Source organism: Macadamia integrifolia, chromosome 14 (assembly GCF_013358625.1).
Source record: "Macadamia integrifolia cultivar HAES 741 chromosome 14, SCU_Mint_v3, whole genome shotgun sequence".
Lineage (NCBI taxonomy): Eukaryota > Viridiplantae > Streptophyta > Magnoliopsida > Proteales > Proteaceae > Macadamia > Macadamia integrifolia.
Window position 1 is genome coordinate 19,123,427 of NC_056570.1, and position 17,747 is coordinate 19,141,173.

Below are 17,747 nucleotides of genomic sequence, written 5' to 3' on the forward strand. Positions count from 1 at the left end.
CAGAGGGGACTCTAGGCCAGTTTCTAACCTGAGTAGTGCATATCTTAGTTCAAGAAGGGGGTCAAGTTGTAGGTCCCAGCTCAAGAACGGAATCTGGTACTAACAGTGGCACCATTTGTGGGAAATTGACAAGAAGCCAGTCCCAGTAAGCCAAAGAATGGCAAAAGCAGCAAGAACCTCTTCGAAGAAAGGTGCACAAACCCCCCCCCAATCCACTATCATTTCAGCCACAACAAGAAGCAATAGATGAAGTAGAACAAGATCTAGCGATGGTAGACGGAAGAAACCTCCAAGAACTAACTAGATCCGATCTTCATCCAACTCCGCCGGAGATGGTGACTGCGGAATAGTTTAAAGAACTCCACAAACAAGTGAAACACTTACTTGGAATAATTCAAGAAGCCTTAAAGAATTTCAGGAGGCCACCACCTGAAGAACCAAATCATCACAAGAAACCCTCCGCAACAGACAACAGCCAATCTGGCTCAACAGGAAGAAGCGCAGATGAGCATAGTTGTGCAGTTTGTCCTCAAGAAAACCATGATCCACCCCGATCTCATTGGCTAAGAGAGAACCACCCCTGAAACAAAAGAATCGAAAGACGAAGCAGAGAAAATTAAACTCTAATGATCAAGATGACAAAGCTAACTCACCAAAGGCCGCTCTGGACCATAGATTCAAAGAACTACAAGCAAAGATCGAGCAAGCCATAGGAACAAAAAAAGAGCCTACGAGCTTGAAATGTTTGTGGAGATGCCATTGTCAAAGGAGATCATGTAGATATCAATCCCATCAGCTTTTAAAATCCTATCCTTCCAATTTTACTATGGGACCAAGGACCCATGGGAGCACTTACACACCTACAAGTTGATCATGACATGGCTCTTCAGAGGCTCTTCTATGCAAAGTGTTCCCAACATATCTCCAAGGACTTGCCACAATTAGGTTCTCCTGCTTGGAGCCAGGATCTGTGACCAACTTCGAAAAACTCAGTAGAAAATTTCTAGACTATTTCGTGGGAAGTAAAGTACGTCGTAGGACATCGGAGAATCTCATGAACCTGAAATAGAGATCAGGAGAGACTATCCAACAATTTGTACATAGATTCAATTTGGAAAAATTGGAAGTAAGAGATCTTGATCAAAAAGTGGAGCTCCTAGCTCTACAAAATGGAATTCAAGACGAGCGGCTGAAGTTCTCACTTTCTAAATTAGACCCAAAGACATTGAGCAAGTTAAGGGAGAAGATATGAAAATACATTAATGCTGAAGAAGCAATGGCTGTTCAAAAGCACCAGTATCTCTAATAATCAAAAAATAAATTACTAACAAGATGAGAGAGGGAGAGAAGAATAGTACAGAAAATTCAAGTTTGGGAACGAAGTGAAAGAAGAAAAGATCATATTGAATACACTGCCATCAACAAAACAAGGTCGCATCTTCTAATGCATGTCATCGAGGAACGAGAAAATATGAAAGACCCACAAAAGATCAAGTCACAGCCAGATAGCCAAGATCAGCGACAATTTTACGAGTACTATAGAGATCATGGTCATACCACGGAAGACTGTTATGATCTTATGAATGCTATCGAAAATCTTATCAAAAGGGGCTACTTGCGGAGGTTTGTAGGGAAGCATGATAATGCTCGAATAAATGCAAGCGACCAATCTCCCCACACTGGTAGAAGAAATGAGTAGTGGAGGCCACGACAAGACCACTATTGACAGCATTACAAAAGCCAAAGAGATCAAAGGCCAGAAGAACACCACCACAGAGTCCACCTCATAAGAGTGATGCTCGAAAGCATGATTCTCGAGACAACTCAATTGTTGCATCATCTCAACTATTTATGGTGGGCCATCTGGTGGAGGAGATTCTCGGTCAGACAAAAAATCAAATGAAAGAGGTGTATTCTATACAGAACACCTTAGCAAAAAAGCAAGGACCGATCAGATTATCATGTTTAGTGATGAAGACCTAAGAGGAGTGGACTTCCCACATGATGATGCCATGGTCATATTGTTAAGGATAGAGTTTTTACAGTAGAAAGAGTCTTGGTGGACAATGGAAGCTCTGTGGACATAATATTCTGGGAAGCCTTCAAGAAAATGGAAATTGAAGAACAAAAGCTAAGACCAGTCAACAACCCTCTAGCTTCTCGGGACCACCCGTGAAACCAAAAGGCATGATCGAACTCCAGATTCCCATTGGAACGGGAGAACGACAAAAGGTGACTATGGTTAACTTCTTAGCAGTTGATTCCCAATCGGCATATAACGTCATATTGGGAAGACCATGCTTGGACAATCTCAAAGCAAGAGTATCCACTCATCACTTGAAAATGAAATTCCCAACAAAAAAGGGGTAGGAGAGTGCTAGGGTGATCAACGAGAATCTAGAAGGTGTTATGTCAATACATTGAAGGACAGTCGACCACCAAAAGATGTGTTCGTGATGGATGTCAATGATCAGAGAATAGAAAAGGAGAGCACTAGAGGAAAGCCAGCTAAAGAATTAGTGCCTGTAGACCTTATTAAGAATGACGGATCAAGACAACTTATGATTGGCTCATCTCTACAGGATTCAGAACACGAGCAACTCATTGCCTTGCTAAGGAGAAAAGCCAACCTATTTGCATGGTGATGAGCACATTTATGTGTGAAATCTAGGATAGTAAAACGTGCATTTTACATATTTAGAATGATGCTACCTTGGGTTTTACTCTCTTTTTGCGGGTTTTATATTTTCAAGGCCTTAAGGACTATCAGGTGCTATATCTCTAATTTTACACGTAAAGAGGTCCTGTTTCTTTTCATGGTTGCGAAAAAGGACAAAATTCAGAGCAAGATGGACATGTTCAATTAAAAGTACACATCCATTTGGTCACCCGTACAAATGATTATTCTTTTCGGACTGGAAAAAGAATAATGGATCAGAACTGAACCGAGATGCAGAACCAACCCATCAGCAGTTGTCCTAGGGGTATAAAGAATATTTCAAATGTCAAAAAGGATAAATGGACCACACCCTTAAGTGATTGAAGATTCATTTTTAATAATAACAACTACCTAGCGTAGTTGGTGAGTTGTGGTGTGCAAAATCCCTTCCTTATTAGGAGGTCTCAAATTTGAACCTCTTGGCAGCTGCCATTTTTTTGAAGTTTTTTTTAAAAGATTTTTTCTCTCTTAGTCATCACTTAAAGGAGGTCGACAAGGGGGTTTCTTGCGCAAGAAGAGAGAGAAAAAGGAAAGAAAAAAAAAGAAGAGAAAAAATAGGAAAAAAAAGGTAAGAAACAAAAAAAAAAAAAAAAAACCTTCTACTTCCTACAGTTCTCTCTCTTCTCTCTCCTCCACCTCACCTCAAAATCGTCCAAGGGATCCACCCTTGGACGTCCTCCTCTCTCCCCTATTTCCTATAAAAGGGAGTCCACAAAACCCTAAAGGGTTGTCCCTCTCTTCCTCTCTACTTCTCTTCTTAGGTTTTTTTTTAGTTACTCTCTCTCTTTCTCTAGTTTTCTCTTTCTTTAGCTATAGTCCTAGGTTTTTTGCTTTAAATAATTTTTTAAGTTCTTTTTATTCAATTAATACAAGCACTTTTGTTTTTGATTCAGTCTCTTATTTTTATTGTTTAAGCAATTGAAGTTGTAATTTTCAAGTTCTAGTTTTAGGCTTAGTTCTAGGTGACAAGAACAAGCTATGGAGCATGTCTTTCAAGTTCAATTTTTCTCTTCAGATTTTTTTTTTCTCTAGTACTAGAAATTTCAGATTTGGTTTATTCCAAATCTGATTTTTAGTATTGGTAGTATCTCAAATCGATCAAGTTTTCAGTTCAAGGATTGAAGTTCAAGTAAGTAGGCTCCTTCAGTAGTCGTCTCACCCCCTCTCATTCCCTCTTCTTGCTACGAAAACAACTCAGAGAAGAAAAATGCATCTGCTTTCACTAGTGTGTTATGATGCTCTCCTTCTATAGAAGAGATTTTAGAGAATGGAAAAAACCATTTCGTTTCTTCTCCAGGAAAGGATTTTGCTCATCTTTCTTCACTTCGCTTTCCTGCTTCTGTATAGACTCTCCTCCATCTTCAGATCTGAATGATCTGCAAAGTAGTAGAGTAAATCCACAACAACCATTCAATTGGTCAATATCGGAAATAGCATTGAGTGTAGCAGGTTTTCAACAAAAGAATTGCCTGAATTTCAACTTCCGAGTGGTTCTGGAGTGATCTTGGAAGCGTTGTGAAGAAACGTGAAGCTTAGAGAGAGTGGCCATGGAGGCCTTAGGTAAGAAGAGTTGGGTACAAACAAAATTTCTCCCTCAATCATAAGGAAAGTACTAAAGCAGAGAGATTTCTTGCGAAAATTGTCGACCTCCCTAAACTCACCGGCTGCTAGTCACTGTGAACAGAGATGGTGAAATTAAAGGGGGTAGTAGCTAGGGTTCAAAACCAAATTTGGGATTTTAGGGTTGAGGATGTAATAAGGGTAAAAAGGTCATTGACTTAGGATGTTTTAGGTAAAGATATCACAACGGTAAAATAGTCATTTCAATTTCAAAACTAAACACCTCATTCACGGTGTTAGTTAGGCTGGGTTTATTTATAATAAACGAAACATGAGGGGGATGAATGTAATAAGGGCAAACACGAGGAGAGGTGGATGTAAATTTTCCTTTTTTTTTTGTGAGAATATAAGGCTCTGATGATAAAGTAATCCAACCATTTCATAGGCTATATGATGATGTATATTTGGTTTAGTTTTGGAAATAAAGTTTTAGGTAGCTCTCAGCTTGGGTTAAAGATTATGCTACTTTGAAAATCGATGTCGGTATTATGGCAACATATAAAAGAGTTTTGGAAAGCATGCTTATCTATGGTAAATTGGACGATATAATTGCATAAAAAAGACGAGTATTAATTCAACTTATCAATTTCGACATTATAACGGTATAGATATGATAAATGAGGATTCTATCTATAATAATTTTGGTATTATAATGGCATAAATGATATACATGGGGAAACTATTTACAACAATTAAGGCATTTTAATGGCATAAAGAGAATAAATGAGAGTCATATTGAAGCAATTTAGGCATTATAATAATGCAAATATTATAAGCGGATATCTACTTAAGCTATTTTAGGCATTATAATAGTATGTGATGCTTAAAATGAAATAGTTGAAAAGAAAATGTATGGGAAGCAGTGATGTATCGTGGAAACCCTCTCCATGTGAAAAGAGAAGTATGGCTCCAAAGGTTTTTATTGACCGGAAGTCGCAACCTAGATCTATGTCTAGGATGACTCCATCAAAGCTGTCTAACCATGAGTTAGCAATTGTGTCAAGTTGCGGTCCAAAAAAGGTGTTAGGCACTTTGGTCTAGTAAGTACTAGAGTTGTAACCAATCTCTGCTTCAATTCTTGAAAACTTCTCTCGCATTCCTTAAACCATTAAAATTTTACACCCTTCCGTATCAACTGGGTCATAGGAGCAGAAATACATGAGAATTTTTGTATGAAACTTAAGTAGTAACCTGCTAACGTAAGAAACTATGAGTCTCACTGACATACTTCGGTATTTCCCAATCAAGCACGACCTTCACCTTTCTAGGGTCAACTTCAATACCTTTCTCTAAAACAACATGTCCAAGAAAGTTTACTTGGGAGAGCAAAAATTCACATTTTTTGAATTTTACATACAGTTACTTCTTTCTCAATCGTTGCAGCACCAAACTTAAGTGAATGGCATGTTCCTCATTCATTTTTGAATAGACCAAAATATCATCCATAAAAATAATAAACTTTATCTAGCATGTCATGTAATACCCTATTCATTAATTCCATGAAAGCAACAAGTGCATTTGTTAACCCGAACGACATAACTAGAAACTCATAATATTCATAACGGGTTTCAAAAGTTGTCTTTTTAATATCACACTATCTGATCTTGAGCTAATGATACCCATATCTGAGGTCAATCTTAGAGAAATTAGTTGCACCTTGCAACTAATCAAAGAGATCATCTATTTTAGGCAACGAATACAGGTTCTTGATAATTAACTTATTAAGCTCTTGATAATCTATACACATTCTTATATTTCCATCTTTCTTCTTGAAAAATAGCGCTAGTGCTCCCCATGGTGACATACTTGTTCACATGAAACCTTTTTCAATGGGTTTTTCTACTGCTCTGTGATACCCTACTTTCTAAACCCAGTCTAATTACCTGGTTGGTTCAGTTTGGTCTTACAGGACTTGAACCCGAGCGAGCTGAGTCGGGTACCTTATAGAACATGATGGCAAGGGTGACTCTAAACTTGGGTTGGCCAGATGAGTTGGAGTTGGTGCCTAATGAGGTCCGCATGCCCAAACCATGCACTTGCACGTACCAAAAGGTCATGTATGCATAATAAAGGTACGTAGCTATATTTTATGTTGAGTACATATTTTGGTAAATTATCGAGAGTGGAATACGTGTCGGGGCTAAGCCCCGTCGAAATCCCAATGACTTGGCTAAGTTTTGGCCGACTGGTGGGTGGTCATAGGTGGGTTGGACCCACCAGTGTGACCTGTCACTCTGATCATTATATATTTTGATCCATGTATAAATAACATTTATTACTTTTCTTTTCCCTCATTTATTGTTTTATAAGGTGGGTGAGAAAAGTAAAGAAGAGAGAGAAATGAAGGAAAGAGAAGGGAAAAAGAAGGAAGAAATAGGAAAAGAGATGCTCGTTGTGCATCACCGGGGTTAGATCTTCAGAATTCGACACCAGAAAAGTGATCCTCGCCTTGGGATCAATGATTTGAGGTGAGTGAAAGCTATATTTCCCAAAACCCCAAGAAACCCCAAGTGAAACCCTTCGATTTGGGTAGGAATCCTTTAGATCTTGTTAATCTCACTTGAGATGATGAATCTAAGGTTTAATAAAGGACCTATATGTTGTTTTTTTAAGGTTTTAGGGGAAGAAATTGTAAGATTTGAGAAGCATTTGTTGATCTCTTGAGCTAGAGAAGAGATTTGAGGTTTTTGAAGTGTTCTTTAGCAAAGAGGTAAAATCCAAGCTTAAAACCTTGAATAGATCCTAGATCTATGTTAGAATCATAATATGGGACTTTAGATTTGTGAAAATGCGATCGAATCAACCCCTTGTGGCTTCCCCAAGGTGGGGTGAAGGATGGAAGTGAACAACAAAATTTTGGTTCTGAGTGGTGGGTGCTTAGAAATGGTTAGACACACCAATCCGGAGTCCACCTATCCTGGATGGGCTGCTGGCTCGACAAGCGAGCAAGGACCAGTGGGCACCTAGCCTACCGCTCCTGGCCCACCGATCCAGGTAGAGCCCCTGGGTCAAGCGACAAGCAAGGACTGGTGGGCACCTGGACCGTGGGTCCTTACAGAGACCCTGAGTCAAGCGACAGGTAAGGACCGGTGGGTACCTCACTCGCCGGTTGACCTACCAATCGGACTTTTCGGGTTCCTATTGGGCCCAAATTTGTCGGACAATCTCCTATAGTGATTCTAAACCCTTTGGGATCATCGTACTCTGTTGGCTATGAACCTAAAGTGAGATATACTAAACTTGGTCTCTTTATGATATATTGTACTAGAAACTCATATCATCACACGACAGATCTTTCTCGTACCAAGGGTGATCATTGTACACAACTAGGTAAGTGGAAAGAGGACATTGGCTTCATTTTTGGAGTGTTTTTGCATCATTCCATTATTATTTTAGACTATCCATGTCATCATTTCATTACTGTGTGTAGTCTAGTCATTCACGAATGCCATTTGCATGTATTGACATGTGCATTATGAAATTCATTTATGATTTAGTATGTTCATATCTTTAATTGTTAAATGCTTATTCTTGTTATGAGTTATAAGATGGATAACTTTAAATTATGGAATATGATGCATTGTTAGACTAGATGCCATAGACGGCTTAGAAATAAATGCATTGGTGGCCCATGGAATGGGACGTGGTGGCACTATACAGTCGTACAATCTCATATAGAAGCATACGGTTAGGAATGACATAACTCTATGCCATGAGCCTTCCCAGCTGAGGTTTAGGTATTGGGTATATCACTGGGGGGAAGCATGAGGTTGTGTACCAACAGTGGCGGTTAGAAGTATACCCGACCGTTCATTAGGATGGTCAGCAACTTTAGTGATATAATTAGAGGGTCAATCGTACTACTTTTAATTTAATGCAGGGCAAGACCTATTTACTTTAATGTTGTTGAGGAACAGTAATTTACTTTTTGATACCATGGCTGGCCTTCTACGCAACTCTATGGGCGTATCGCGGGATAGAGTTCGCGACTCGTACCCGAGGCATACGTGCATTGTGATTGTGAGTAGCACCCAAGCTATGACTTAGATGTGATGTTTAGGTGGTCTAGGTAATAAAAATAGACATGCATACATATAGGTTCATTTGTATTGTGAATGATTGCTTGGCCTTTCTTTTCGCTTACTGGGCTAGTGAGTTCATCCCATATGCACACAATTTTTAGATGATCTTGCATGTTATCTGGCTAAAGAGCTAGAGCCGGGGCCGACTATGAAGTTTTCAGTTGAGGACTGGTGGGTCCAAGAAGATCTTGGGCATGGGGTTGAGTGCCTGTGCAAGAGTAGTTTTGTAAGACAGCAACCTTGATACTGTCCTAGGATTCTTTTTTATTATTTTGTAATGTTACCCCTTTTGTGCTCTGGATGTTTAAATTGTATTTTTTGTGTATATATCATGCCTACGGGCCCACATGTAAATGTATTATGTAATACAATTTGGGTGTCAAGAGTATTCGGGTATTTACAAGTATATACATGTAAAACTTCTGCTGAAATATAGAATTTCCTTTCTTTAGTGGGTGTATGCTGTGTATCGGTTACTGCATCAGATGATCCCGACAAGTGTTGGGTTAATAGGTGTTAACTTAGTCACCGGTCTGATTCTGTGTGAATGGGGTGTGACAGCTCTTTCAACTCTCTCAACTCTAATAGTGCCATCTTATATGGGGCTTTGAATATTGGTGTTGCACAAAAGCAAATCAGTTATAAACTCTATCTCTCAGTCTGGAGGCACTCCTGATAAATTTTAGGAAATATGTCTGAATACTCCTTCATAATATCTATGTCCTCTCAAGACTTAAGCTTCTTAGTTGTGTCCAAAATAGCTACCAGGTATGCTTCACACCCTTGATCCAACAACTTCTTCACTTGAAGTGCAAATATGACAAACTTCTTGGACTTCTTCACTTCATTTCCTTTAAAAATAAACCCACCCCCCATCTCGAGGTTTGAAAAAAAAATTCTTCTATGCACATAATACATAGGCTCTATAGGCGGATAACCAGTCCATATATAAAATGACATCAAAGCCATTCATGTTTTATTTGATTAAATGAGCTACAATATCCCATCCACAAACTTGTACTGGACATAGTTCATACACTTCATCCAAACCTACTTCACTTCCAATAGGTTTTCTAACCACTAGCTTGTGTGTCAAATTCTTCGGCTTAATGCCCATCTTAGTAGCAAATGAAGGAGATGTAAATGAATTGCGATGCACCAAAATCAAATAGCACATATGCAGGTTTCATCAAGATCAATAAGGTACCTGTGAAAACCCTTGGTGTAGGCTCAGCATCCTCAGTAATCATTGCAAATACTGTTTCTTATGGTCTAGCTCCTTGTTGTACTTGAGCTGGACGGTTGGCTGTTTGAGGATGTGCTGGTTTTAAAGGTCCTATATATGGATCACCAGGTCTCCTCTATGGACATGTCCTAGCAATGTTGTCTTTATGTTGAAAGATAAAGCACTGGTATGGTCCCACCTACTGAGTTGTTATTGTAGGTTTAGTTTGTTGTGGGGCTTGGCCTACCTCAGGTCTTCTAAATTGAACAGTACATGGGTTTGGATAAGGTCCTCTAACAACTTTGTTGAATCCCCTACCATCTAGTATTACTTCTAATCTCTTACCATATTGTTCAAAGTAGCTATCTCTTTGTCTATCTTCCATGGACTTGGCTTCCTGAACCACCTGAGAGTAACTTTATAAATGATGTGCTACTAACATAGCATCAATCCCAGGTCTCAATCCTTTTTCAAACTTCTTGGCCTTAGCCCTATCCACTTTCAGATGTTTTCGATGCAAATAAGAATAGTTCCTAAAACTTCTGTTGGTATTCAAGTACCGATCTAGGTCCTTGTGTTAAATCCATGAATTTTGCTTCCTTCCTATCCTTCACACTTTCTACCAAATAATTCTCTTAGAATGCTTCAGTAAAATGTTCTCGGTAAGATTGGAGTGTACTGCTGACAATATAAGCTTTATAGCCTTCCACCATGCACTAGCTTCATGTTGGAGCTAATAATTAGCACGTATTAGCCTTTTCTCAATAGTACATGCAATTACTCCAAAAGCTTTCCCCATAACCTCAACCCATTTAGTTGGTGACAAATAGATCCTGGGTAATAACACTAAAGTAAGGTGGTCGAAGCTTCTAAAACATTTCCATCAGTTTGAGGTGTCCAACATTACTAGCAGATTATTCTGACTCTGTGGTTTCACTTATGGTACTAGTGCCTTTGGTATAAGTTGAGGTACTGATGTGCATCAGATGGTGTTAGTTGCATTGGCGGAGAGACTGGAGTTACAACAGAAGGTATCAGCTATACTTGTGGATGAGTTAACTGGGTCTTCTGGGTCTGAACCGCAACATTGATCTGAGTTTTCAAGTCAATCATGAAGTCTCTTTGCTATTTTTGTGGCCCTTGCATCATATTGCTCATTATGGATGCCTTATCCTGGGCTATCATTGTGGGCGGAGCAGGAGAAGAAATGTTCTGGGCTGCTGTCCTTGGCACTTGCTCTTGCTCAGATTCGGGAGAGGATGGATGGTTGGCAATGTTAGGACTCTTATGTGGGCTTAACTGATATTGATTGACCCATTGAGCCCAAGAGAATAAGGACCACTCTAATTAGGAAACTTCTAGCCCTATTCTATTGTGGGAATGGATTAGGGTTTAGGAATTCTATTATATATAGAATACTGACGGTCCCTGCAGCTATTACTTTTCATAATAATATTTTGGGAGCACTGCTTTCTCACAGAGCTAGTGTAGAGACAGAGAGAAGATCCCATAGTAAAAGGCTGCAGAAGATCTCAGTAGAAGGACCCATATTGCGTGGTTCTTCATCATAATTCGTGGTACAAGCGTCAACCTTGATTTAGGGACTTTATTCACGCTCAATGAGTATGTGATTGATTTCTTTCCATTATTCATTCTTGTATTCTATACACTATAGGTAATTTAAATGATTCTAGGATTTAGAATCACTAACAATTGGTATCAGAGCCTACACTATGGTGTTAGAATCAAGAAATTATGTAAGAAAAAAAAAAGATTTGGGTTTCTATTTATGAAAATCATTATTTTACTCTCACTTAAAGATCCCGTATGGGAAAACTTTCTTCATGAAAGTTATAGAGCACGAGAAGACGGTCGCGGTGGTACACCGCACGTCTCTAGAAACCTCCGGATGCACCGGAACGTGCCACCGGAAATCGGCTATCGGAGGAGAGAGAAAAATAAAAAAAGGCGGCGAGACATCGCCGGGTCAACTCGGAAACCCTACCTAGTTGACCCGGGATGCAGTGGGTCAACTCATGACCAACTCGGTCAAAGGTTGACCGGGTCGTTGACCCAAACTTTAACCCGAAACTAATTTGCCCGAACCGGTTGGATCGGATTGATTTTGATTCAAAAAAAAAAAACAGTAACTTCAAATGGCTCGTACGGGAAAACGGTGAAGAATTTTTCACCCTGGTTTTTTGTGTTGAGTTCAGTTTTTCGTGCTCTTCGTTTTGATATATTATGAGCCTAGTTTTGATTAACTTTTATGATCTATTTTGTATAAGTTACAAGTATGAGTGTTTAATGATTCTTTATAATTTTCCTATTAATTGGAAGAAATAAAAGAAAATCAACTCATACATTACTTGCATATCAGAATATGAACTTGTTTATTCTTGGTAATGTAGTTCATGCTTTGTTTATGAATATTTTATTCATGGTTAAACAATCCCACTTTTAGCTGCCGGAATGAATTTGTAAATTATTACAGTAAGATTGGGTGGAATCCACCAAAGTGGTAAAGTTCAACCTTATTGTAATAGAATACAAATCAAAGGTCTTCTTTGTTTGAAAAAACAAAGAATAATAGTTGATAGCAAGGTTGCTAATGTTCACCCAAATGTGACATTATCAAAGAAAAGTTAAAGCAAGTAAAAAAAAAAAAAAAAAGGGATTTCTCAACCTAGAAGATGTTGTCTATCCAAAGATGGCAGTACTTTTCGAAAGTTAGAAGAAGTCTCGCAGTAATAGCAGAAACTTGAGTGGACCAGTATGTTTCAGACCCAAAGGTCAGAAATGTAGTTCCGGTTGACACTCATGAAGTAATTGATACTTGAACTTGTAATGTTTAATTTAGCTAATTGTTACATGCTTATTCTTTTCCATATATGTCTGTATGTTGAATAGAATATTCTTTATTAAAATATTCAACAGGATGTCTTCTAGTTTTGGTGTACTTGATATTCCTAAGCTTACTGGGGATAATTTCAACAAATGGATGGAAGACTTAGAGGTCTACATGATTCTCAAGGACCTAGACCTGTGTACTAGAACCACCAAACCAGCTGAACCTACTGCAACCAGTACCCAAACTGAGAAAGGGGATTATGACAAGTGGGTCACTGCAAATAGGAAATCCTTGGCTGTTATTAAAAGTGCTTTGCCTGAGTCTATCAAGGATAGTGTTGCTAAAAAGGATACTGCTTCTGAGTATTTGGCTGCTATAAAAGCTAAGTTTGATAGCTCTAAGAAATCACAGGCTCACGAGCTCATGAGCCAATTGACTGGGGCTAGATTTGATAGAGTAGGAAGTGCTAGAGAGCATATACTGGAATTGATTTCCCTAGGAAACAAGATCAGAGGTACAGGTATTAACTTTGATGATGACTTCGTGGTCACCATTGCCTTGAATTCTCTACCTGAGAGCTACAAGACTCTTAAGACTACTTATAATACATTGAAGGATAAATGGGGTCTTGATGAATTGATCACTGTGGTAACTCAGGAAGAGGGAACAATTAATAGGACCAAAGTTGAAAGTGCCAATCTTACTCAAGGTAAGACTTCATCATCTATGGGACCTAACAAAGGGATCAAGAAGTTCTTTAAGAAAGGAAAATTCACTCAATTTAAAGGAGGGAAAAACAAGAAGGGAAAACAAAATTTCAAAGAATCAGGGGTACAAAAAGACATGAGTGGCATAGAGTGTTTTTGGTGCAAGGCCAAAGGACACATGAAGAAGGATTGTTTTAAGAGGAAGACCTACCTTGAAAAAAAGAAGGATGATGGTATGAATCTATCCTTAGTATGTTTTGAATCTTGCTTGATTAATGTACCAATTGATTCATGGTGGTTAGATTCTGCGTCATCTATTCACGTCACTCATTCCTTGCAGGGGTTCCTAAACAGGAGGGTGCCAAGCAAGGATGAAGTGACGGTGTTCGTGGGCAATGGAGCTAGAGTTGAAGTGGAAGCCATAGGAACTATTAGATTATTTTTTCATTCAGACTCATTTATTGATTTGAAGGATGTTGTTTATGTTCCCTCTATGAGGAGGAATTTGATTTCAGTTTCTAGACTTTGTTCAGATGGTTATTCTGTTAATTTTAATCAAGTTGGATTTTGTTTATTACATGATTCTATCTCTATTGGTAGTTGTACTCTTGTTGATGGGCTTTATAGATTGAATTGTAATTCTTCATGGGTTCTGAATGTGGGAGTGAAACGGTCTCTGATTGATGAGAAATCCTCCATGTTGTGGCATAGAAGGTTGGGTCATATTTCAATCAAGAGGATGAAAAGATTGGTAAAGGAAGGGATATTAAAAGATATTGATTTTCAGGACATGGAAACATGTATAGATTGCATTAAGGGAAAGATGACAATCTCCAGGAAAAAGGATGCTACTCGCAGCATTGAAGTATTAGACCTCATTCACACTGACATCTGTGGGCCTTTTACTGTCCCTACACTCACTGGGCACCGTTATTTCATAACTTTTATTGATGATTGGTCAAGATATGGGTATGTCTTCCTTATCAGTGAGAAATCTAGTGCTCTAGATGTTTTCAAGATTTTTAAAGCTGAAGTTGAACTTTTCCACTCCAAGAAGATCAAAGTGGTCAGATCCGACATGGGTGGAGAATATTATGGGAGAAGTGGTGATTTTGAGCAGTTGCTTGGTCATTTTGCAAAATTCTTGCAAGAACATGGAATAGCTCTTCAATATTCCATGCCTGGAACACCTCAGCAGAATGGAGTAGCTGAAAGAAGAAATCGTACTCTGAAAGACATGGTCCGTTCTATGGTGAGCAATACCACCTTACCAGAATCCTTATGGGGAGAGGCACTTAAAACTGCTGTTTACCTTCTCAATAGAGTGCCAAGCAAATCTGTGAATAAGACTCCCTATGAACTCTGGAGTAGCAGAATACCTAGCCTTAGACACTTGCGAGTGTGGGGATGTCAAGCAGAAGCCAAAGTCTTTAACCCTCAAGAAAAAGTTTTTGACTCAAGGACTACAAGTTGCTATTTTGTGGGATACCCAGAGAGGTCTAAAGGGTATAGATTCTATTGTCCTGGTCCAGGACACAAAATTGTAGAGACCACTCATGCTAGATTTGTTGAATGCAATGAAGAGTCTAGAACTCCTCGTAATTTCTCTTTTGAAGAAGGGGAGTATGACACTCCTGAGATAGCACCTGTTGAGTTGAGAAATTCACTTATTGATCTCAATCCCATCCTGTCTGATGATACAGTCACTCAAACTCCAATTGAATATGATTTGCAAGTTGGGACAGATATTGCTATTACAGACCCACTTTCACCTCCTGATACCGCTAATATTGGTAGGCTTCCACATGAACCTATAAGGAGGTCTACTAGAGTGCGCAAGCCTTCTCTGCACTCTGATTATGTTTCTTATTTGAATGAGTGTGAGTTTGACATAGGACAAGAAGAAGACCCTGTTACTTTTCTTCAAGCAGTTAATCATAAGCATTCAGACAAATGGGTAGAAGCAATGAAGGAAGAGCTGTTATCCATTAGCAACAATGGAGTATGGGAATTAGTGCAAATTCCAAAGGATTGTAAGGCTATTGCATCTAAGTGGGTTTTCAAAACCAAGACAGATTCTCAAGGTAGAGTAGAACGCTACAAAGCTAGACTCGTGGCAAAGGGTTTTACTCAGCGAGAGGGGATAGATTACAAGGAAACCTTCTCACCTGTCTCATCAAAGGACTCATTCAGAATTATCATGGCCATTGTTGCCCATTTTGACCTAGAGTTACATCAGATGGATGTGAAAACAGCATTTCTGAATGGAGAGCTGTCAGAGAAGGTGTACATGAGACAACCTGAAGGTTTTGAGGAAAATGGTAAAGAGGACTTTGTTTGTATGCTGAAAAAGTCTCTTTATGGGTTAAAGCAAGCATCTCGACAATGGTACTTAAAATTTGATCGAGTTGTGACTTCTTTTGGTTTTGTAGAGAATCCAATCGATCAGTGCATATATCTGAAACTCAGTGGAAGTAGTTTCATCTTTCTTGTGCTCTATGTGGATGACATTCTATTGGCTAGCAGCAACAAAACCTTATTGATGGAGACCAAGGGTTTTCTTTCAGAAAACTTTGAAATGAAGGACATGGGTGAAGCAAGTTATGTGCTTGGAATCGAGATTAGTCGTGATAGGCCGCGGGGGTTACTTGGGCTATCACAACAGGCATATCTTGATAAAGTTTTAAAGAGGTTTAACATGTCTAAATGTTCTGGTGGTGAAGCACCCATCAGTAAAGGAGACAAGTTGAACAAGCAACAATGTCCAAAGAATGATATTGAGAGGAGCTCAATGAATGACAAGCCTTATGCCTCTGCCGTTGGAAGTTTGATGTATGCACAAGTTTGTACTCGCCCTGACATTGCCTTTGCAATTAGTGTACTTGGCAGGTTTCAATCTGATGCTGGTTTGGCTCATTGGACTGCAGCAAAAAAGGTCATGCGCTATTTACAGCGGACAAAGGACTTCAAGCTAGTGTTCAGTAAATCAGAAAAATTTGAAGTTGTGGGGTATTCTGACTCGGACTTCAGTGGGTGTACTGATGATAGAAAGTCTACCTCTGGATACATTTTTATATTGGGAGGAGGAGCTATTTCTTGGAAGAGTGCCAAACAAACTATTTTAGCTTCATCCACTATGCAAGCTGAGTTTGTGGCACTTTATGAAGCTACCAAGCAGGCAGTGTGGCTGAGGAATTTTATATCTGAACTGAAAGTTGTAGATTCCATCTCTAAGCCTTTGCATTTGTGGTGTGACAATATTTCTGCTGTTTTCTTTGCAAAGAATAACAAGAGATCTAGCAGCTCCAAACACATTGAGATTAAATATCTTGTGGTTCGCGAGAAGATCAACACTGGGGAGATCGCTGTTGAGCATATTATTACTGAAGAGATGGTTGCTGATCCTCTGACCAAAGCTCTTCCAGTGGGAATTTTTAAGACTCATGTTTCTAACATGGGTGTGATGGAATCTTTTGATATGCTTGTTTAGTGGGAGTTTACTTATCCATAGTGGTATTGTAATAAGCATTATTTTAGATCATACATTATGAGCACAATCTATATTGAGGATGTTTACTTTCCAGTATAGTGTTCATTTATATTCTCTCTCATCGTATTGTTGTATGATTATTGTGGTTTACTTTGACATGTCACAGTTAATGGCGGTGTTTAGCCAAGTTTCGTGATTTATGGCAGTATTTAGCCTAAATCCATGGAGATGGTTGTTAACCATAGGCTGTATGCCAAAGTGAGATATTAATACAAGAAAATGGCGGTTTGCCTAAGTATTTATTAATATCAAAGTTCTCTACCTGTGAGGTTTTCAAGGTAGGCTGGTCTTTAGATCAGGAACGGACCTATAAGGAAGGATATATCTTATGTGATCACAGTTATGATATAATTCCTTATATCTATGTTTCCAGGCGATTTGAATTGATAATTTTCTGTTGTCTGTAACATTAGATAGTTATATGCCGTATATTGAGGTGTATTTTCTACTATTGTTCAACAATGGAGATTATTGATTGGATCAAAGTTTGTTTTGAGTGGTATTCAATCTTGGGATTATTTGGCCAGATGTCAATGGGAAGACATCAGTATCAGTCTAGCCCAAGTGGGAGATTGTTAGGACTCTTATGTGGGCTTAACTGATATTGATTGACCCATTGGGCCCAAGAGAATAAGGACCACTCTAATTAGGAAACTTCTAGCCCTATTCTATTGTGGGAATGGAATAGGGTTTAGGAATTCTATTATATATAGAATACACGGTCCCTGCAGCTATTACTTCATAATAATATTTTGGGAGCACTGCTTTCTCACAAAGCTAGTGTAGAGACAGAGAGAAGATCCCATAGTAAGAGGCTGCAGAAGATCTCAGTAGAATGACCCATATTACGTGGTTCTTCATCATAATTCGTGGTACAAGCGTCAACCTTGATTTAGGGACTTTATTCACGCTCAACGGGTATGTGATTTATTTCTTTCCATTATTCATTCTTTATTCTATACACTATAGGTAATTCAAATGATTCTAGGATTT

General features: G+C 38.8%; 1 protein-coding gene across 1 annotated transcript in view; it reads right to left on the reverse strand.

Moving 5' to 3' along the window:
• Nucleotides 1-300: 300 nt before the first annotated feature.
• The window catches only part of LOC122060691, a gene marked incomplete at its 5' end in the record, with an annotated part of 40,029 nt that continues 22,582 nt past the window's right edge, over nucleotides 301-17,747 (reverse strand). Inside the window, 4 exons of the mRNA XM_042623803.1 lie at nucleotides 301-339; nucleotides 430-580; nucleotides 857-968; nucleotides 3,998-4,095. Of these exons, the coding sequence (XP_042479737.1) occupies nucleotides 301-339; nucleotides 430-580; nucleotides 857-968; nucleotides 3,998-4,095 (400 nt within the window). The remainder of the gene's footprint in view (nucleotides 340-429; nucleotides 581-856; nucleotides 969-3,997; nucleotides 4,096-17,747) is intronic.